A 24,062-nucleotide genomic window follows, 5' to 3' on the forward strand; every position below is an offset into this window, starting at 1 on the left:
GAATTTTATTCTTTATGACTCTAACTTTCTGATCATACTTTCTAGATTGGGTTTACAAAATTCTCATAGAGCTTCTCTTAGTAAATTTAGGAGTCAGAGGAAATCTTGCCCTCATCCTTCTTCTGTATGCTTTGCTATAAGCCAGAGCTCCTTTGGGACTGTTAGCATACAAATATTGTTCAAGGCACAAAGGACTAAATATTCCTCCTCTCCACACATTGCTTGAATGATTTTAAAATCAATTTACGTCCCATTACCAGGCAAGAGTTGTTGAACAAAACAGAATCCTAACTAAAGCTGAAAACCGAGAAGAGGCATATGGAGAGATTACTGGCACTTTAAAGTTTTACAAGTTATACTAATATGTATTGGGGAGAGAAAAGAGTAGAACAGAGACATTTTTGAAACAAAAGGACAGCCATTTAACAAGAATGAACATATTTTTAAATCATTAATTATTAGGGTACAATGGAAACCACTAATGTTGAATTCAATATTTGCAGTCAAACTGAATATTTTTGCCAGTATTTCCTTTTCCTCAGTTATTACATTAGATGTTTTCTGATAACTCTTAAAGCTGATGTTGTCTTTAAGTTTCCACAATGACATTCCTTCCCTCTCAGTCTCTTGAATGTGCTCTTACTCTGATGACTTTCTGATGTTTAAAGCATCTGTATTTCAAAATCTCTGTGACATCTGCAAGTATAGTTTTTCATCAATGTGAACTACACAGTCTTCAAAATAATGCACACTATCTCTCCATCCATTGGCAACGTTGTTTAGATTTACATTTTGGTAAGTGACTAAATCCTGAAAGTCTAACAAAAATCCACATGTACAAAGTATGTCAGGTCTGGTATGAACACTCATATTGTTAAAGGACAATTTACTCAACAAAAATTCTGGTATAGTTGGCTCTCCCTGTCTGCAGGTTCTACATCTGAAGATTGAACCAACTGTGGATTGAAATATTAAAAAAAAAGTCCGGAAAGTTCCAAAAAGCAAAATTTGAATTTGCTGCATGCCAGCAACTATTTACATAGCATTTACATTGTATTTACAACTGTTTACATAGTATTTATATTGTATTAGATATTATAAGTGATCTGGAGGTGATTTAAAGTATACAGGAGAATGTGGGTGGGTTATTTGTAAATACTATGCCATTTTATGTATAGAACTTGGGCATGCAAGGATTTTGGTATCCGTGGGAGGGGTCCTGGAACCAATCTTGTGGATACCAAGAAACTACAAAATAGATAAGATGACATTTGATTTGCCTAAGTGCAAATATCATAATTTCTAAGAAGTTCACCTTTTTAAAGTCAAGGTGCACCTCTGGTCAAGATACACACTCAAGTCTGTAACATAAATTTGGCTAGCTCTAAATAATAAATTTTAGAAGGTTTATTTGAACAGAAGTATTTTCAATTACATTATTTATGCTTAATATTTTTTCATTACAACATGAACTGAGCAATGGTTTTCAAGACTGCAAAATGAAGATAATGACAAATTAAATTTGGATAACCCAAGTCCAAGTTAATAATTAATGATAACGAAAGTGAGTTGATGTTAATGTATTTTACTTGTATACTAATTGATATTGACAAAATTTTCTGGTACAGCAAATAAATATATCAGAGCTTTTTATTGCAGTTATCTGTTGAAAGAGAAGATATATCCAATTTTGTTCTGCATTTTCAATTTCAATTTTATTTTTATAGAAAACACTAAAACAATCAAATTTAAAAACAGGCAAATAAAACAATTTCCCTGATGAAAAATAAAATTGGTTATGATTTTTTTTGTCTACAAAATCAATGGCTGAAAGCAAACAAAATTGAAAACCTTTATTCTGTTTTATGAGACAAAAGGTTCTCTACTCTGAGAGCCATAGAGACTCTGCTGGGATAGGTTCAGTGGCACTGGAATCAGAATGTTGTGTTGTGTTGCCCACAAATAGAAAATCCCATAACCATAATTTTTCCTTATGTTCAGGGACAAGTACTAAAGTCAAAAAACAGTGGAGGACAGTCCTTACTCTGGGAGGGCCAATGATGCAAACTTCTTTTGAAGTTGGCTGTGAAGTTTTGAAAACTGGTCAAATGATTTTTCTGTCAGGCTTGTTTCATTGTTACTGTGAGTCACCTGGATTAGATAAAGCTGCAGAAAATAAAGAGACAAAATCAGAAGATGGCAATATCAACCTTCAATACATTCTAAAATTCTGTTTCATGTAAACTAAACAAAGTAAGAACCTCTCTGCAAAAAAAAAATCATCACAAAAGATAAGAGATGCAATTTGTAAAGGCAAAATTACCTATAAACACAGTATATAAAAATATCATAATCTTAGGTGCTGGGAACAGACTGCCTAATTTCTGATCTTCTTTTCTTGTGGACATTTTTTTTTTTTTTTGCGATACGTGGGCCTCTCACTGTTGTGGCCTCCCCCGTTGCGGAGCACAGGCTCCGGACGCGCAGGCTCAGCGGCCATGGTTCACGGGCCCAGCCGCTCCGCGGCATGTGGGATCTTCCCGGACCGGGGCACGAACCCGTGTCCCCTGCATTGTTAGGCGGACTCTCAACCATTGCGCCACCAGGGAAGCCCCCTTTTTTTTTTCTTGTGGACATTTTAATTAGGTCTTGATTTATAGTCTACCACAGGGCAGAAACTGTTCTCTTTGGTCGTTCTCTACTAGTAGCTCTGGTTATTATAATTTCTCCTTGGAACATCGGCCTTAATGGCACTTCTGTTCAAACTGTAACTGATTTTTCAGTTGTGTAGCAAAAAAGAAAAATCATGGTATAAGGAGGAATGTGTAGCATAGTGAAGGGAAGTGTGAGATGTAGTCAAATGATATATAAGTCAAGATGACAGACTTGAGACTTACATGCCTAGTTTTCTTGCTGAACCCTAAAATTGTTGCTCTTTGGATTAACTGGGTTGCACTCATCATACAGGATTCCCGGGAAAAAGTCTGCGAAGTAGATTTGGCAGGATTTATGGCTGTCATTTGTGCAAGTGTGTGGATCAAGTTATTCAATTTAACAGGGAAACACTCCAGACTTTCCTTTATTTTCCTAGAGAAATGAAAAAGAAAAGATAGTGAGTAACATTCCCCTGAGTTGACTCATTTCATTTGAGTTGTTTCCTTGTGTTAGATGTGGAAGAAAAAGTCAAGGACCATGCCTATTTATTTGGAGTCCAACTATTAAACATTATTTTTATAAACTTCAAATTCACATCTTGAACTGTTAGCAAATATAAAAGAAACTTTTGTGGTGAAATATAAAACTGTAATTGCAATGTTTGTATTTTGACTTCTTTTAAGTTTGTTTTTGATTTTTAGGGATGATTTTTAAAAAAACCAATTTGTTTATAATTATTTAAAATATTTACACAATTCCAAAAGTTAAATCTACAAAACAGTGTACATACCAAGAAGCCCAGCATTTATCCCTGAACTCTTTACACTATTCCCTTCTTCCCCCATACGTAAACAATTTTTAAAATTATGATTTAACTTTCATTGTTTTATTTTTAATTTTATTTTTGTGTTATTTGTGTCCCTCTGTCAACTCTCTTACAAAAAAGTTGTATAATACTATATTTAATATACACATATTTTATATGAAATGCTTTTCACTCTGGTTTTTTTTTCCTTTTTTTGCTTTGGTTTTGGTTTGTCTCCGCTTTATTATTATTATTATTTGTATGTAAGAAGGTTTGCAATTGTGTTCTAATGGTATAATAAATATCTTTAGATAATATCCTTTATCCCCTTTGCACCATCTTGTCCAGTATATGACTTGCAGTGTTATCCTTTTTATCCCAGTTAATACAATAAAGCAAACATTATGCTCATTCCACTTTTCATATGTGCTTCCTATTCCACTTCCATTTTTTATAGAGCTATTCTATCCACATCATATGGTATCTATACTATACATATTATAGTCTCTCTTTTAACTATCATTAAATATTATCTGCTCTACAAGTCTTTATGTCACATCCCTCCAGTCATTTTGACTATCTGATGGTCATTTTCCGATAAATTCCTCAGGAAGTGCTCAAGGAAATAAGTTTCTGAGTTCTGGGTGTTGATAACAGTTTTTCTGTGGCCTTTATACTCCAAAGTCAATTTTGTTGACTAAAACACCCTTGGCTCACATTTTCTTTTTTGAGGGTCATAAAAGTATTATTTAACTTTCTTTTGGAATAAAGGATTACTGTCCAAAACTCTGATGACATACTGAACTTCTTTCCCTTACAAATGACTTAAACTTTTTGCTTAGATGCTTAAAGGAAGTTTTTTTCCCCCTAAAAGTTCAATAGTTTTTCCAAAAATATGTTTCAGGTTTGTTACTCAGGGTAACTTTTCTCAATATACAAAGTGTCCTTTCAATATGTAATTTCAAGACTTTTCATTTTCCAGAAAACTTCTTTAATTATGATGTTAGTATTTCTTAAAATACTAAATATAAAATTCAGTTTTGATAGTTTTTTTAACATCTTTATTGGAGTATAATTGCTTTACAATGGTGTGTTAGTTTCTGCTTTATAACAAAGTAAATCAGCTATACATATACATATATCCCCATATCTCCTCCCTCTTGCGTCTCCCTCCCACCCTCCCCATCCCACCCCTCCAGGCTGTCACAAAGCACCAAGCTGATCTCCCTGTGCTATGTGGCTTCTTCCCACTAGCTATCTATTTTACATTTGGTAGTGTATATATGTCCATGCCACTCTCTCACTTTGTTCCAGCTTCCCCTTCCCCCTCCCTATGTCAAGTCCATTCTCTACGTCTGCATCTTTATTCCTTTCCTGCCCCTAGATTCTTCAGAACCATTTTTTTTAATTCCATATATGTGTGTTAGTATATGGTATTGGTTTTTCTCTTTCTGACTTACTTCACTCTGTATGACAGACTCTAGGTCCATCCACCTCACTACAAATAACTCAGTTTCGTTTCTTTTTATGGCTGAGTACAATATCATTGTTTATATATACCACATCTTCTTTATCCATTTGTCTGTCGATGGGCATTTAGGTTGCTTCCATGACCTGGCTATTGTAAATAGAGCTGCAATGAACGTTGTGGTACATGACTGTTTTTGAATTACGGTTTTCTTAGGGTATATGCCCAGTACTGGGGTTGCTGAGTCATATGGGAGTTCTATTTTTAGTTTTTAAGGAACCTCCATACTGTTTTCCATAGTGGCTGTATCAATTTATACTCCCACCAACAGGGCAAGAGAGTTCCCTTTTCTCCACACCCCCTCTAACATTTACTTTTTGTAGATTTTTTGAATAATGGCCACTCTGACTGGTATGAGGTGATACCTCATTGTAGTTTTGTTTTTTTTAATTTTATTTATATTTTATACAGCAGGCTCTTATTAGTCATCAATTTTATCCACATCAGTGTATACATGTCAATCCCAATCTCCCAATTCATCACACGACCACCCCTGCAGTGAACATTGGGGTGCATGTATCTTTTTGAATTATGGTTTCCTCTGGGTACATGCTCAGTAGTGGGATTGCTGGATCATATGGTAATTCTATTTTTAGTTTTTTAAGGAACCTCCATACTGTTCTCCATAGTGGCTGTATCAATTTACATTCCCACCAACAGTGAAAGAGGGTTCCCTTTTCTCCACATCCTCTCCAGCATTTGTTGTTTGTAGATTTTCTGATGATGCCCATTCTAACTGGTGTGAGATGATATCTCATTGTAGTTTTGATTTGCATTTCTCTAATAATTAGTGATGTTGAGCAGCTTTTCATGTGCTTCTTGGCCATCTGTATGTCTTCTTTGGAGAAATGTCTTTTTAGGTCTTCTGCCCACTTTTTGATTGGGTTGTTTGTTTTTTAAATATTGAGCTGCATGAGCTGTATATATATTTTGTATTGAGATGCTCTTATGTTGAGTGCATAAGTATTTTCAATTGTTGTATCTTCTTCTTGGATTGATCCCTTGATGATTATGTAGTGTCCTTCTTTTGCCTCTTGTAATAGTCTTTATTTTAAAGTCTGTGTTGTCTGATGTGAGAATTGCTACCTCAGCTTCCTTTTGATTTCCATCTGCATGGAATATCCATTTCCATCCTCTCACTTTCATCCTGTATGTGTCTCGAGGTCTGAAGTAGGTTTCTTGTAGACAACGTATATATGGGTCTTGTTTTTATATCCATTCAACCCGCCTATGTCTTTTGGAGAGAGCATTTAATCCATTTATATTTAAGGTAGTTATCAATATGTATGTTCCTATTACCATTTTCTTAATTGTTTTGGGTTTGTTATTGCAGGTCTTTTCCTTCTCTTGCATTTCCTGCCTAGAGATGTTCCTTTAGCATTTGTTGTAAAGCTGGTTTGGTGGTGTGAATTCTCTTAGCTTTTGCTTGTGTGTAAACGTTTTAATTTCTCTGTTGGATGTGAATGAGATCCTTGCTGGGTAGAGTAATCTTGGCTGTAGGCTTTTCCCTTTCATCACTTTAAATATGTCCTGCCACTCCATTCTGTCTTGCAGAGTTTCTGCTGAAAGACCAGGTGTTAACCTTTTGTGGATTCCCTTGAATGTTATTTGTTGTTTTTCCCTTGCTGCTTTTAATATTTTTTCTTTATATTAAATTTTTGATAGTGTGATTAATACGTGTCTTGCATGTTTCTCCTTGGATTTATACTGTATGGGACTCTCTGTGCTTCCTGGACTTGTTTGACTATTTCCTTTCCCATATTAGGGAAGTTTTCAACAATAATCTCTTCAAATATTTTCTCAGTCCCTTTCTTTTTCTCTTCTTCTTCTGGGACCCCTATATTTCGAATGTTGGTGCATTTAATGCTGTCCCAGTGGTCTCTGAGAATGTCAATCTTTTTATTCTTTTTTCTTTGCTCTGCTCTGCAGCAGTTATTTCCACTGTTTTATCTTCCAGATCACTTATTCCTTCTTCTGCCTCAGTTATTCTGCTATTGATTCCTTCTGGAGAATTTTTAATTTCATTTATTGTGTTGTTCATCATTGTTTGTTTACTCTTTAGTTTTTCTAGGTCCTTATTAAACGTTTCTTGTATTTTCTCCATTATATTTCCAAGATTTTGGATATCTTTACTATCATTACTCTGAATTCTTTTTCAGGTAGACTGACTATTTCCTCTTCATTTGTTTGGTCTGCTGGGTTTTTACCTTGCTCCTTCATCTGCTGTGTGTTTTTCTGTCTTCTCATTTTGCTTAACTTACTGTATCTGGCGTCTCCTTTTCGCAGGTTGCAGGTTCGTAATTCTCGTTGTTTTTGGTGTCTGTCCCCAGTGGCTAAGGTTGGTTCAGTGGGTTGTGTAGGCTTCCTGGTGGAGGGGACTGGTGCCTGTGCTCTGGTGGATGAGGCTGGATCTTGTCTTTCTGGTTGGCAGGACCGCGTCCAGCAGTGTGTTTTGGGGTGTCTGTGAACTTACTATGATTTTAGGCAGCCTCTCTGCTAATGGGTGGGGCTGTGTTCCTGTCTTGCTTGTTGTTTGTCATAAGGTATCCAGCATTGTAGCTTGCTGGTCATTGAGCGGAGCTGCGTCTTAGCATTCAGATGGAGATCTCTGGGAGAGCATTCACTGTTTGATATTACATGGAGCTGGGAGGTCTCTGGTGGACCAATGTCCTGAACTTGGCTCTCCTGCTTCAGAGGCACAGGCCTGACACCTAGCCAGAGCACCAAGACTTTGTCAGCCACATGGCTGATAGCACATGCTGAACTTTAGGCCTTTCTTGATATTTTTTTGATATATTACTTTGGTTTTATTTTTCAGGAAGTTAATTATATGTATACTGGATATTTATTGACTTCATTTCTTTTTGTTTTAAAGGTCCTCCTTTGTTTTTTTCATCTTTTTTTCTCTGGAGGTATTATCTATTGTGCTGTTTTTAATTTCTTCTGTGTTCTTTGTAGTTTACTATTTTTAAAAGTATTCTTTCTTTTATTTTCTAATTTTGGGGGGGTTCAATCACTTCATTTCTGAGTTTTCTCTAATTGTAATCTATATTGTTCCACATATTTTTTTTTTTTTTTTTTGCGGTATGTGGGCCTCTCACTGTTGTGGCCTCTCCCGCTGCGGAGCACAGCCTCTGGACGCGCAGGCTCAGTGGCCATGGCTCACGAGCCCAGCCGTTCCGCGGCATGTGGGATCTTCCCGGGCCAAGGCACGAACCCGTGTCCCCTGCATCGGCAGGCAGACTCTCAACCACTGCGCCACCAGTGAAGCCCTGTTCCACATATTTTATTATTTTCTTAATTTCTTTTAGATCAATTTGTAACGTAAGGATACAGTTTATCCCTTGTTAGGAATGTCTTTCTGGCATATTTTCATTGAAGAGATTTTATTTTGCATCTTATTTCTTTTTTAAAATTATAATTCTGTATGACATTCAGATATGATCCATTTTGCTTACTCATTTTAATATAAAATTAAACTTTCAGGAAGGAGTAGAGGCTTTTCAAGGGTCTGAAGCTTTCTTTTCTGTTGCTATCACAGTGGTAAAAACACTGTTTCATACTTTCTGAGATATTCCTCTTTGGCTTCTCTCTTTGCCCCCAATTTTTTCTGGATTGTGGTTTTCCTTTGCTCCTATGATCTTTCTCCTTTCATTTGGATTATAGTTCCAGCAGCTTCTCTTCAGCATAGGACTATTTCTAGGGAGGAATCACCAGTTACCTTTGAGAGTTTATAGACTTCTCCAACCTTTTCAGATTTGCCATGGAACCTTTGCCCTTCCTTGTGAATTGAAGTGTGTAAAAATCCTTCCCAGTTTCAGCTGCTAAACAGCTTATCAAATGGGCCCGCTCAGGTTTCCAGTGAGTACCTGTGGGCTCTGTGGAGTTCTGTTCTCAGGTCAATCAGATAACATGTTGCTTCCTTAGCTTCCTCCCATAAGATGCTGTTACAAAATAATTGTAACTTGATTTGCCCCATCTGCTTGTATTTTAGGATTCTTAGGAATACCTTGTTACTTAGTTTTGTTGTAGATGTTGCCCGTAGTTTTGGGGTTTTGCTACCCTGTTTGATCTGTTTTATGGAAGAAATATAAATTCCAGGGACACTAAAAAACTTGATTTTTAAAAAATAATATATAATTCAAGCCATACAGTAAAATATTAAGTAAAATGTGAAAAGTTCCCTTCATCCATCTTCCGTTGTCACTCTCCTCCCCCAAAATAACTACTATGAACAATCTGGTAGTATTCTTTTGAGCTTTCTCTATACACTTGCACAAACCAACAGACACACAGCCAGACACACTATTCTTACTCCTGTTACATGCCAGGTGCATGTTGGGATGTAGCAATGAAAACAAAAACAGACAGAAATGTGTCCCCTTAGAGAGATTATATAATGTGGAATTCAGACCATAATGAAATAAACATGTAAAAATATAGGATTTGGGAAAGAAATATATACCATAGAGGAAACTAAAATAGAAATTGGGGAGAGGGAATATGGGGTAGGGAACAGTGTTGTAATTTTAAGTAGGATGGTCAGGGACAGTCTCACTAAAAAGATGAGTTGAATGATTTGACAAAAAACTTAATTTGCCAAGAGCATAGGCCATGGAAATTTCTGATAGAGGAAATTCTAAGCAGAAACAACACCTCATCCAAAAGCTCAGAGGTAGATGGATGACTGGTGATTAACAGACAGCAAAGAACAGCAGAGTGGCTGACAGAGTGAGGAGTGGAAGAAGGGAAACAGACAGATAAAGGGAGCATGATTTTGTAAGAATTTCGAAGTTGTGTGAGATGGAAGTAAAAAAGACAGGATTCAAAAATCACAATTACATGAAATGTTGTAATTTGCTTTTTTAACTTAGTGATATGTTCTGGAAGAAAAACTTTATAGTAACTCATGCATAGTAAGTGGCCCCAAAATATATGTTGAATGAACAATCTACTTCAGAAAACAGAGTTAACTTATTTTTTTTTAATGATCTATCTGGAAGTATAGATGTACAATGATTAATTTAACCAATTTTGTTTTTTCATTGCAAAGACCATTCTTTCCTTACTGATTCAACTTTGTCCGGTACCAAGGGTATGTATAAACATAGGCTTGTTTCTGGCCTCTTCGTTCTGTTGTACTCTTCAATTTGTCTATCTCTTTGTTAATACAACACTTTCTTAAATAGCAAGAACTTATAATAAATCTTGAAAATTCTTTTACCTTGTTCTTTTTCAGGTTTTTTTTTTTTCATGATTTTAGGTCCTTTGACCTCCCGAATATATTTTAGAATCACCTTATCAAGCTTACCAATACATAAAATAAATGTGTAAGGATTTGTAAGACATTTCATTAAACTATAAACTAATTTGGGGAGAATCAACATCTCTGCAGTATTGAGACACGCAACCGCTAAACATGGCATATTTCTCCATTTAGTTGGGTCTTATTTTACATCTGTCTGTATAATTTTAGAATTTTTTTTCTGTGGCTGTTTTCCATATATTTTGTTGGATTTATTGTGAATTGTAAATTCTAGCTTTTTCTAAATTTTATTTTAACTAATATTTGTTAATATATGAGTAGATTTTTAAGTCATTAATTCTAACAATACACTGTATATTCTTTTGAAATTTGCATGGACACAGTCATGTTATCTGCAAATAATGACAGAGTTTTCTGTCACCCTTTGCACTGCTGAGACCTCCAGTTCAATGTTAAATGGAAGTGGTGATAGCAGGCATTTTTCGTCTGTTTGATTACAGAGGAAAAGCTTTTAATGTTTTACCACTAAGTATAATGTTTTCTGTAGGTTTTTAGCTACATGTTTAAGGATATTCCTTTCTATTTCTAGAGAGTTTTAAAATAATGAGTGATTCTAAATTTTAATAACTGAATTTTCTGTATCTATTTAGGTGATCATATAATATTCCCTCTCTAATTTTTTCATTACTGAGTCTTGAATGTTAATCTTGTAACCACTTACTGTACTAAATTCTTATTTCAAAAATTTTAAAAAATTATATGGAACTGTTTTATTTGTTTTCTTATTCAAGTGGAAAATAACAATATAACAAAGCTTAAATATAGAGCTGTACTAACAAGATAGAGGCATTATTATATTTTTCCTGACATTAATGGGAGTGCTTACAATTTTTCACTTAAAGAAGTATGTTTATCTAAGTTTCCTTCTATTCTGAGCTTACTAAAATATTTCCATGAGGAACAGATGTTGAATGTAATCAAACACTGCTTTTCTTGGTTGGCATCTATCAAAGTTACCAAGGAATGCCTTCTTTACAACAAATCAGCCATGTCCTCAAAGTTAAAAATGTAGTTCAATAATGTTTAATAATTTCCCCCTCATTTTTATAAAACTTCAAGCCCATTTATCTTGTTCTGGTATTAGACTTAAAAAATTCCAAATTTTTCCATTATTATACATCAATATTGGACAAAATTTCCTAAGAAGGTTAAAATATGATCCCGATCATTATTCATTTCCACAGTGTTCATTATTTTTAAAGATGTCCTTTGACTTTATGAATTTATGGGTACGTAGTGCAGTATAAAACATTCCTTTCTTTCTTCATCAGTAGTTCAAAGACATGAAGGTAATAATAGCAGTAAGAGTATAATACTAATCATGATTTACAGAGACCTACCATTTTCTCACTCATTCAACAAATAGTTACTGAGCATATTTTATGTGTTGAGGTGGAAAGCTCTAGGATGATAGCATGTACTCACTTTTCATGAAGGTAGGCTTATGAACCATAAATCTTAAGTTCTGATGTACTCACACTCACATAATCTCAACTATGTCTAGGCCTTATTCTTACATCGCCCAGAAGTTAAGATGCAAGACTGGAGATGAAGGATGAACTTTTACGATAAACTTAGAGTTTTAATGCAGACTTTCATCTAAATGCATCTCTAGTTTCTCAAGTGGCAGATTTAACAGGTCAGATAAAATAATGTTGTTAAATATGACCCAATTTAGGACTGGGGACCTGAGAGCAGTAAGTTTCAGGCCTCTACGAGGATCTGATTTATCCAAGTGGCAGCTCTCTCTGATTTATCTATTTTAATGGCAGCTTCAGCCGGATTATGCTTTGGAGTATCCTTATGTTATAAATCCAAAGCAGCATCTAGAAGGATTCAGTTCTCAAATTTCCTAAGGAAATCCCCCAGGCAGTCTTGATAAACACTTCTAACTTCCTGCTAGGCACTGTTCTTTGTACTGGGACATAGAGGTGAAGGAGAGAAATCAGATTTCTGCCCTCAGGGAGTATATATCCTTTGGCAGGCACTGCACTAAATGCCTTATGTTAATCTTTTCATCCTTAGAGGTGAGCAATAAAATTATTTTGGCAACAGATAAGAAAAAGACCTCGAGAAGTTAAATGCATACCAAAGGTGACATCATTTAGAAAGTAGCAAGGAAAAATTCTAACACATTTAGAAAGTCTTTGCTCTCATTGTGGATTATTTATAATGAACAGTCTTCCAACTTTGTCTTTAAGTGAGAAATAAGCCAATAAGTGAGTATGGAATTCCCAGGTGGTACAAAGGCACTAAAACAACGATCCTTTAATTTTTACATAGGAATAACCCTTAGACAGAAAAAAAATAATTAACAGTATTTCTGGCATCTAGGGAACACAGTCCAAAGGGGCATACATTAAGATAAAATTTCTTAAGCCATAGGTCCCATCTTAAACATGTGTACAAATTCTATTCTACTTCAGAACAGATGTACCTTTTTATAGGATACAAATAATTTAAATTGCTTATCATCAGAAACAACTGTTACTAATAGGTTTCCTAGCTATGTGTGTGTGAATGGGCAATGGAGTTTATCAGTCTCAGAAAACGGTTAAATCCAGAGGGTCGAATCTTTCACGTCAGGTTTAGCCTATAGGCAGATTTGTTTCCTCAGGTTAAATATTATATTTTTTGAACTCACATTTATATTAATATGCAACTACAAATGGCAAACGTTTCTTATTTTTTTTTTTAACACCTTTATTAGAGTATAATTGGCAAACGTTTCTAACTGCTTCATGAGCTACCTCGGAGTAACCATTGAAGAGAGATGCCTAAATGTGTGGAGTGGCGATCAAGAGAAGGTTCTTGGGCAACCCTTGCCAGGAATGTCAACAAGAGCATATTTCTATTGCTGAAGTCGTTGATATCATTTTGCGGTTTGATAGAACACTGACCTATTTCACTGGTCAGTCTCTTTAAGAGTCGCAGGGAAGTATTTCTCAAGTGACTTTTTCTGTGAAGGAATTTGCATGAGAATGTTCTTATTTTACCACTGACACTGTAATTTTATCATATATAAATAGAAGAGTTTCAAGTGACTCACACTCCCCATGAACAAATTTCTTCATCTAATTCTCAAACTTCATTTTTGCTGCAGTGATTTTGGCACATGTAAAGAAGACATTACTTTTTTTTTTTTTTGCGGTACGCGGGCCTCTCACTGTTATGGCCTCTCCCGTTGCGGAGCACAGGCTCTGGACGCGCAGGCTCAGCGGCCATGGCTCACGGGCCTAGCATGTGGGATCTTCCCGGACCGGGTCACGAACCCGTGTTCCCTGCATCGGCAGGCGGACTCTCAACCACTGCACCACCAGGGAAGCCCCATTACTTTTCCTTTTCTTTTTTGTATTGGAGTTACTGAGTGTCTAGCTCTGAGAGTCATTCTTAACTATTCAGAGGGAACAGTGAATTAATACAACTTTGTCATAATTTCTTTTATTCCATGAAGAAAAATAATGGTTCAGTGTTGAATTTGTAATCTATAATATATCTGACCAGCACTTTCTCATAGCTAAACCAATAAAATATGCTATCAAGATAATTCCTATTTTGTTACAAATTTATATTGGACCAATAAGTATTCAGAAGTACTCAAAATATTTTTTAACCAAAAAATTAACATTTTAAATGAATTCAATGAATAATCATTGCTGATGCAGTCTTGGTACACAATTTTTTTAAAAGTTCCTCTCTATGCACTTTTATTTAAAAAAATTCAAGGAAAAGAGAGCACTTGATAAATTTGGTTGAATACGTAACATGTATGTACATAGGTGTGAAGACAAAAATTTAAGCTTCATGTTCTAACCTTTTAAATAAAATAGATACTAAAAAAGCGTATCTCATGTTAATCCTTGTAGCTTTGATGGCATGGTACCCTAATTTGGGAAACACAACTTTAAGCATTTAGATTTTTTTTTACTATTTTCTTTCAACTAATCCAAAGACACTACAGTTAAAGAACATCTATATTATCTGAGATTATGAGTTTTGTATGTAGGACTTTTTTTTCCCATATGATTTTGTTTAGGGTCCTGGGAAGAGCACCCATTATGCAAGAAATCAATTTTGTTCTCTTTTGAACTCATCAGTTCTGCCTGTGATCCAAGAAATTCAATTAGCTTTCAATCGTTTCATCTAGGAAACATAGTTGATGACTAGACCATGCCATTCCCTGGGATTATCGATAGAATCAAAGGAAGTAACATATAAAAAGTTATTGGAAATAGAATAATATTATGCAAATATTATTTCAGAAAGCTTACTACCAAATAAGTAAAAAAATGAATATATATATGAGCCCCAAAGGTAGTAAACTACAGACAGAGAGATACAAAGGAAAACACATGTACAGATTTATGGTTCTGTGGAAAATGACTTGTGGTAAACTCTTTTGAAATCCTCTTTCAAATCCTTTTGAAAGAGATGTTAGGGATTAAAACAAGAGGCAATTTTAGAGTTTCTTATCTTTTTCTCTTTTCATTTCACTTTTTCTCCTGCTTCATAGTTTAGAATTTGGCTTAAAAAATGAAAGATTTTGCTGTTTTCCAAGTTGAAGTTTCAAGTCTTCATAATTCATCTACAAGATCAGCAAGTCTTATGCAAATGTCATCACAGGCCCCTAACTACATACAAACAAGAATTCCAGGCCCCATGGCTTTGAATACAATAAGTAATTCCTACACTTTCTTATGGAGGCTCCTTACAAAATTTAGCCAAATCAGAGCAAATGGAATAAAGAAACTAGGGAAATATTGATGGGCTCGTCTTACTACGTATAAGTACTATGCCAGTGAAATGACATTCCAGGCTTCTATCCTCCCCTCCCTCCAAAAGCTACCTTATTTTATTGATGTATTGTAAAAAGCTGTCATATCTGCAGTTTAAAAAACATAGTTTAAAAAGTCAATTTAGTTCAGATTAGTGCTTATAATGCAATTTTTTAAAATGGGAAACTATCACAACTAAAGGAGAAATGTCACTTTAACTTTCCCTTTGAATCTGCTTTCTTCATTTAAGGAAAGTTGGACATCATGATTGTTAGTTTCTTTAGGTTCTGTTTTTTTGTTTGTTTGTTTTTTCTTGTGAGTATTTATTTCTGTAGGTATCAACGGTTAAGCTAAGGCAAAGAAAAACTGTGACCCATATTTATGGAATTACAACAATCCATGAGATGACAATTTGCAAAGTACTAAAAAAAAATCAAGAAACTTTAATGATAAAAGAACCGAGGGATCTGCATTCCTGTCCTATATTCTGTTTCTCAATTCTGAAGAGAAACCAGATAGAAAGCCATTGAATTATGTTTTGAGACATTTGAGCATAAAGAGTCTTGTCTCACCCTATAGCCACGAGAAATAAACAAGAAGGAATGCAGGGAAAACTGGGAATTTCTGGCATTGTGTCTGCACACTCTAGGTGGCTCAGAGACTCTGACCCCTGTCTTTGTGAAGTCCAGAAGCACTCTTTCTGGATGCTATCAACATTTTCAGCAGCTTCACAGATGTACTTGTTGGGACAGTCATTGTGCCTGCTCTTCCCAATGGCCCCTCATAATTAAGACTGTTCTTTCTAAAGCTCAAAGTTCAGAGAAGACGCTCCAGGCTGTTCTTTGTGAAGGGGTGGCCCATGTTAAGAATAAGGATGGGCAACAGAATCCATGATGGCTTGGCATGAAGGACCCTGTCCAGTAGGGTCAAAGGCAACTAGTTAAGTCAATTAGACTGTCTCTCTCTGGAATTTATATTAGAGAATACTGGCCAGTAGGCAAAAAGAAGTAGAATATGATAGGTAGAGATAAGCAGAGGAGAAGGTCTTCATTTCCTTTAGAAACTGGCCAGGTCATATTGGTTTCCGGAATTTGTTAGGTTAGAGTTTGAGTCCACGTATACCCTTTTCCCCAAGTATACCAGATAGAATCTAGTTCTTGCTATCAAAATACCTCACTAATGCAAATAATTTGTTATTCTGAAGTTTGGAGTTTTGTTTTGCTTCAAGCTGTCTTCAAGCTACTCTTCTCTTTAGTTGAAGAGCAGGGGATCTTATACTTACTAAACCAAAGAATCTGCCTGGCAGGCCAAATGGAATATATGGGAATACATGGAAAATTTCTTCTCACATTTCTGGAGGAGGAAATGGGTAAAGTAAAAAGCATAATCTGCATGTGGGAGGGGAGGTAAGCCAGGAAATTTATGCTTAATGATCTGAGTCGGGTCTGTGAAATAGGTTATCTGTTTCTAAAGACAGCTAACCCAAGGTGTGAGAGTGACTGAAAATTCTGAAATAACCCATTTGGACGGCATTTTAATATATGGTTGCCTTTGTTGCCTAGCAGTGGGCTCGGCAGAGATATTACATGAGAATATCAATTTGCAGGGACTGAGTCATGATACTGTCTTGACTCTATTCAACAGAACGCAGCTGCAAGGGGAGTAAAACAAGTAAGGGAAGCAGAGAGAGGAGTTGGAGGAGTTGGCAATGATGTGAAAAACCTTTGTGTCCAGTAAACCAATTTTATTTCCATTTTTCTCTAAATGCCATTCATTGTAATATAATTTTTTAATGCCATGCAGAGTACAGCATCCTCTGAAACTCTTATGATCAGCTCTTAACCCAGAATGTGAATACCCAAGAGTGAAGTAAGATCCTGTATTGTTCATAAATAGAGGACTCCCTCAGAGAGGCAGGAAAAGCCATTTCTTTCTTTCAAGTCTCAAACAGGGTCAAGAGGGGCAGCCTCTTAATGCTAATGCTGTGGTCAGGACTAGGGCACTTAAGGTATCCATCCACACATGCTGTGTCTCAGATGGCTTAGTCATTCATGACCCAGATCTGTGAGCTTAGTGGCAGTGGTGGGAGTAGGTGGATTTTCATCTTATTTTTATCTGTATCTTAGTAGTACCCGAATAAAAAGTGGCATGAAACACTTTTAGCTTTTCAGAACAAAGAGAACAAGGTATTTAAATATACAGGGCCTCTCAAAAATATATCCGAGTTAATGACACTCATTGAAGCACCAAGACCAACGTTGGATCCATTAATGAACTTGATTTCTTTTTGGTAAATTATGTGCACTGACATCTACACTTCAAGTTTTTCCTTAAGTTTTGATATCCATATAATGTCAGAGAACATAGCTTAAGGTAACAGTATTATTTACACAGAAAAGTAAACAAGTGCACATAATTTTTAAGGCTTCCTTATTATTTTAAATTCAGCAGCTTACTTTTATAAATTCACTCTATACATTGTTTAAGTATTAACAAAAGAAATATTGCATAATTTTCTTTAGAATTTTAAATATCTAAATAACAGAGAGTTTAAGTAACTTTTTTAAATTGTAAAGAATCACAGTCACATTCCACTGAGGCTTCTTGAACCTCGATAATAGGTTCTTCAAAGTGCTAGATGGAATGTGTGATAGAAAAGATCCTCAACATTTGATCTACATATACTCACCAAGGAACTTAGAGAAGAGTTGAAAAGGAAATCTCAAAACATATTAAATCATATCTAAAAAATAAAGGTACATAATTGAGATTTTAGGATAAAAGATACTACTGAGACAGGCTCTTGGAAATAAATGGTAGGGTGAGTCTCATGGGAGATTTCTCTGAGAAGAAAAGTGGAAAACAATATAGAGAGGTTCAAGGCACCTGGTAATGGGCCAAAACGGAAAAAAGGAAGAAGGTGACAGTCTTGGCATCATTAATCAAATTATCCCATGGGGGTCTCCCAGGGCAGTCGTTATAGCAGATCCTGAACCAAACACCCAGGGGACACTTGGTGGTAGCACAGAGATAATAGTTCTGGGAAGGGACTCTGTCCACCAAGGCTCAGGATATTCAGGAATGAGGATTAGTGCCCAAGGAAGGTTATAGGGTCACCTTGGTGAAATTGCAGCCAACATGGGCTCTGAGGAACCTTGAGAAAACTGTGGTCTGAATTATGAAGCAGCAAGTCCCCGGAAGCCTGCATATGGGAGGGGTGGATTTGAGCACACAGGGTAGAATTTAAGACCCCACACTCTGGAGCATGACTCCTGGATTCGAATTGTGGCTTTGTCTCCTGCCGGTTGTATCCTCTGGCAAATCATTTTATTTCTCTGGGGTCTCAATTTCCTAATCTAAAAATGTAGCGTTTTTGATGAGGCTATGCATGTGAGTTAAATAGAAAAAGCAGGAATGAATGCATATTGACAACGTGATCTACCCTGACAAGAATTCATCTGGGAATAATAGAGGTGGTGTGGATGAACCTTGATAAAGACAATCATATTTATAAGGTCCTCAAAAGTAAGAGGTAAGAAATGGCAAGTCAAAGACAATTATTGAAGAGAAATGACGTGCCCTAGTTTAGATGACTAGATGCCTTTTAAGTCTGCCATGGAGAACAAGTTATTTACCATAAAGTTGTAGAAAGAAGTTTAATTAACAGAACATACTACATAATATCTGAAAGTAAGAAAATTAGCCTGGCAGAGATATGCAGGCAGAATAATGAGGTCTAGCTCACTGCTAGGAAGTTACTGGCTTCAGATCTACTTCCTGTATTAGTTCACATCCTCTTGAACAGGAAGGGAAGCATGAGTCGACAGAGGCAACCTCACCCATCTCTAAGATTCTGCCCCTTACAGATCTGAGTGTGTCAGATGAAGTTGGAGGATGTGGAGGGATGGGACTCTGGCAGACAAATAAAGCCTATTTACCTTTTTCCTGTGGCCGTGGCCTGAAAGAGCTTTTTTCATCCGATATAGTTTTTTCCTTTGTTTTAAATTATAGGAGGGATAATTTATGAACTGCAGCACTATAACTGCTTTGTCCAAGCAATGACATATCAAACACAGGTTGCAGCCCAATCATGTTTTCAACCTCCATCTTTCCTGGCCCTCTCTATGCTCCTCCCCTATCTCCCCACCCTGTCTCAATGACATGTCAATAATTGTGCCTGCCTTACTGCCGCCCACTTTAAAGAAAGGCACCCTGGTCAGACCCTGATGGGATAGCCTGAGGGGACTATTTTTGGTACCATGTTAACCCACCCACCTCGGGTATAGTTAACTGGACAAGGGATGGCAGCTAGACTGGAAGGCTAATTCCTACTCATGAGATCCCCAGAGCTCTCTTGAATTCCGAAGGACCTTCCAGGCTCTGTGAGAGATGTCCTTCTGCTTTCCCTGAGGTAGGCTGTCAGCCCTTCTTTGGGATTTCTCATGCAAGTCCCTTGTCCCCATTAGTTGAGGCAACTTGAGAGTCCCTCATCCTTGAAACCAAGGATCTGAAACACCTCTGCCAGCCTTCAAGCAAGTGTCTTTGGCCACAGACAGTTGTCAACTAATATTTGTAGTTTTCTAAGTGGATATAAACAAAAGCTTCTTTCAGAGGCAACTTTACTAGTAAAGGGCATTTTCAAGACTCAAAAAACCTACCAGACTCACCAAAAGAATTTCTAATGGTAGAATTTCAGAAGCAAACCAGATAGCAGGAAGGAATATTTTTGGCAGGGGCTCTGCCTGGATTTCCTTAATCATATATACTTTCCAATGGTAAACGTTGAAAAAACCCTACAGCATGGGATCAAAGTCTTAGCTTTGGGCCCTAGTCCTAGCTCTATTTCTTACTACTTCTTTTAATCGTGGGCAAGCCTCTTACTTCTTTGGATCTCGGTTTTCTAGTGTGCATATTTACTGTCAGAATAAATTTACTATAAGGGCTCTTCCAGCTCTAATATTCTGTGATTCTGTCATATTGCTTCTACTCAACCACAAGAGCAGCCTATACATTCAAGTTCATGAAACAGAGATTCCTTGCAAAAGTGAAATTCTCCAAGTGTTTAGGACATGCATCCCCATGAACTCCCCTGACACCCCTGGAATGGAGAGAGATTCTGCACTATACATTCTGGAAAAAGGAGAGAAAAGTAATACCTGTGTGGGAACTATAAGTACTGTTTTTTTCAAAAGGACAGAGCATATATCTATTAAAAAATATAATTTGTGTTTCCAAATTTCCAGTTGAAAATATTAGAAAAATTAAAAATTAAACTCAAATAAGTTTCAATATCAATAAATTATAGGAAAGAGCACTGTATTTCTCTACTTAAAATATTTACTAGGATAATAATTACAGCTAACATTTATTGAGCACCTAAAATTTGCTAGCAATTATGTTATCCATTCAAAAACTGAAGTTCAAAAGAATCTTATAAAATGCACCACCCTTCTGACAATAATTTTGAGTCTAACCGACCATCACTGTGCTGTGCCCAGACTCTGAACTTGATGTACGCTAGTGTTGCCCCAGACTTGCTTAATAAAAACTGTATTAAAAATAGAAGATAGTCACCAAATATTCCAATATTTCTATCATCATAGAGATGAAATTAGTGAGAATTTCAGAAACAAAAGTGAAATTAGTGAGTCCATATCTCATCATAAATCTCTTTTTTCCAAATTGTTTTTCTGCACATAGTTCAAGTAGAACAACCAATTTATTTATGTCAGCTTTTGCTCTTTTCAATGACCTCTTATTGAGTAATGTATTATATGAAGAGGCTGGTTAGCAAACAATAGCTTGCTACAGAAACACTGACTCAGGCCTTCTGCTAGACATTCACATTGCTCCTTTTCTATCCCTTGGGAAAAAGACACAAACTTGTTGTAGAAATGACAGCTTCATACCAATGACTGTTCACCCTAAAATCATCTCAAATGTGAAACGTGTCTGTATTCATGCATACTCACACATTCACTGCTAATCTTACTTGGTAAAATGACTTGTCGCTTCCAGGTCTGTGTCTTGTGGACGAAGGTTATTATACACATATTTCAGGTCTTGGATTCCACTTAGCTCAGGCAATCCTGCATGTAGCATCTTAGCAACACAAGCAAACACACAAACAAAACAAGATAAATAAAACAGAAACAAAAAACCTCAGAATAAATGTAAATCAAATCTCCATCTTGTCTTCTTATTGAAGAGACATATTCAGCATGGGAAAATAGAAATAATAAGAGCTCTAATGTCAGAATTTCTGGACCCACCATTTAAAATCTAAATGATCTTGGAAAAGTCTCTTAACCTGTTTGGACCTCTATTTTCACATTTTTAAAGTGGATATAAAAATATCCAAAAAAAAATATCCAACATGTTCTGGGAGAATCAAATGCTAATGACTAAGAAAGAGCTCTATACATATACATTATAACACAAAAATTATATCACAATACCTATTTTCAAGAAGAAAAACTTAATGCCCTAAAACCTGTAAGTGAAGTGTCCAGGTCAAATGGTGTGTAAAGACAGAGAATAAAACTCATCTTTCTGGTTCTTAATCTTAGGCGCCATTCCTTTGCTTTTTATTCTTATGTTCTTTCATGACTCTATGACTCATACTACAAGAATACAATTTTCCCTAGTTAAGTGGTGACTGAATTTACTAAAAGTTATTAAAACAATGAAACAATTAAAGATTAAATTGTACAAAGGCTCAGGTATTTTTTCTGCCAAACTTTGGAAAAATACTTCGCTTAAATTACAGTGTAGATTGAAGGGATAACATTCTCTTTAGTGATAGGCAAACATCTTAGGAAAAAAATAGATCTTTCTGATATAAATTTGAACTCTGAGAAAAAAAAGAAGAATATCATCAGTGTACCTCATGACTAAAATAAATTATTTCCTATTCTGGGAACAGAGGCACTTTTACAGCAGTGGGAAGTTAAGAACAATGTTGTTGATCGTAAAAATAATAGATAAACTGAGAATACAGCAATGGAGGATGGGTAAAGTTGTGACTGACTTAATGAAGTTCAAGTGAGAAAAATGGGTTTGAAACTGTTTTCCTTTCCTACTCTTCCCACCCAGACTGAGGGGATAGCATATATAGGTGGACAGAGGAGAGCAAGATACCTTCCATTTGTTTGCAGAAGAGATCCAAGATAGCTTTCTGGAACATTGGGTATCCTGTGGGTGAGCGACAAGAGATGGGGCCGAAAAGACAAGTAGTGCAGGATGTTTTAGCAATCGGAAAGGTTTTGTACTTTGTCCCAATGGCAAGGAAAGTTCTTTTAGTGTTTTAAAATGAGCATTAAAAGAATGAATTGTGTTCGAGAAAGATCATCATGGTTATATGTGAAAAACAGATGAAAGTGCAGTCAAATAAGAGGCTGGACTAGTAGACTGTTTAGGAATGATGAAAAGTTATTAGATTTTAAATATACGTAGGAAGTAGAATTGAGAAAACTGGGTGATTGGATATATTTGGAGGGCTGGGTGGGGTCTAAAGCATGAATATAGATTTGGGAGTCATTAGCACACAGATAGTAATTGAAACCATGGGAATGGATTAGGTAGTCCTGGGAAGTTGTCAGCTGTCTTTCCTCATGGATGTCTTTCCAATGGATGATATCAGATTCATGATATCTAAATTTGAGCAAATTTTCTTCTCCCATAAACTCTTCCTCCTTTTTCCTGTTTCACATTTCACTGCCATCATTGTCCAAATAACAAGAAATTCATATCTTCTTTGATTCTCTTTTTCTTGATTCCCAATGTCAATCACTTAATTCTATAAAAACCCTCTCAACAGTCTCATGTATTCATTCCCTTTTCCACTGCAATTATTGTCCTAGTTCAGCTTCTCATCTTCATTTGCTTAGATAACTTGAATAGCCCTTTTCTAGTTATTCAATTGCTACCTCTCTAATTACATAATTTCTGAGTTATCTGTCTAAAATCCAAGCTAGATGATGGTACTCCCTTCATCAAAAACAAAGAAACTTCTAGGTTCTCAGGTGACTATATATAAAAGTCCAAAATGTTCATTCTGTTCTAAATACCTTTCTTAATCTACCTGTGATCTATCACTTCAACCTCACCGTCTACATAGGTCTCCATCTGTGCCACAGCCTGGGTGCACTTGATTCCCCCCATTTCCCACACATGTCATGCCCACCCTCTTTAAGCCTCCACAGACACTTATACTTTTCTTTCAGCCAGGATCCCTTTCCTCTCCTTCCTTGTCTATTGAAATTCTTTTTGAAGGCTCATCTCAAATACATCTTCCTCCTTGAAAGCACCACAGATCCTCTTGATAAGATTTTATAACTTGCTTTCTTTGTACAGTAATCCTATTTTGGTTACATGTCTTTCATAGTATTTATTTCTGCCTAGCTTTAACTACATTTTGTCATGTCTATGTTTGTCACATTAGATTTTAAGTTCTTTGAGAAAACAAATTAGGTTTTTATTCCATGTTGAATTGTCTAAATTGTTAACGTGGTGCTTTGTAAGTAGTTAGAACTTAATGAATGTCTGTGAAATAATGAACGCATGAGTGAATGAATGAAAATATATCTGTCAGGCATTTAAAACCTATAGATAGCAAGTTCAACCCCAACTAATAAACTTAAAATCAACCATAGGGAGATACATTGCCAACAGCAACTAGAGTCTAGATTAGGTTTTATCTTATCAGTTCTGTACTTAGAGTTCTAGAGACATGTGTGTATTTATCGTGGCAGTTTCCCCCGTTATCACACTATGACTGTCCATTTACTATGAACAAGCTTCTTCCCTAGATATGAATTGCTTTCTAGTTTCTCTGGATATTCTGAATTCACACCTGCTCATCTAGGACTCTGTCAAACATTTCCTTGGGAAGTAGACCCTATACTTATCCCTTCCTACACACACACACACACACACACACACACACACTACACACCAGGTGCCAAGTGCAGA

The 24,062-nt window shown here is 36.0% G+C and overlaps 1 protein-coding gene across 2 annotated transcripts in view; it reads right to left on the reverse strand.

Annotated features, from left to right (window-relative positions):
• PIK3C2G (phosphatidylinositol-4-phosphate 3-kinase catalytic subunit type 2 gamma) overlaps nt 1–24,062 on the reverse strand; it is a 328,570-nt gene that overhangs the window by 92,884 nt on the left and 211,624 nt on the right. For both annotated transcript variants that reach the window (XM_060305870.2, XM_030841385.3), the window contains 3 exons: nt 21,082–21,191; nt 2,898–3,087; nt 2,045–2,166 (listed from right to left, as the gene is read on the reverse strand). In XM_060305870.2, coding sequence (XP_060161853.1) covers nt 2,045–2,166; nt 2,898–3,087; nt 21,082–21,191 — 422 coding nt within the window. The remainder of the gene's footprint in view (nt 1–2,044; nt 2,167–2,897; nt 3,088–21,081; nt 21,192–24,062) is intronic.

This window comes from Globicephala melas, chromosome 10, assembly GCF_963455315.2.
Source record: "Globicephala melas chromosome 10, mGloMel1.2, whole genome shotgun sequence".
NCBI classification, from domain to species: Eukaryota; Metazoa; Chordata; class Mammalia; order Artiodactyla; family Delphinidae; genus Globicephala; species Globicephala melas.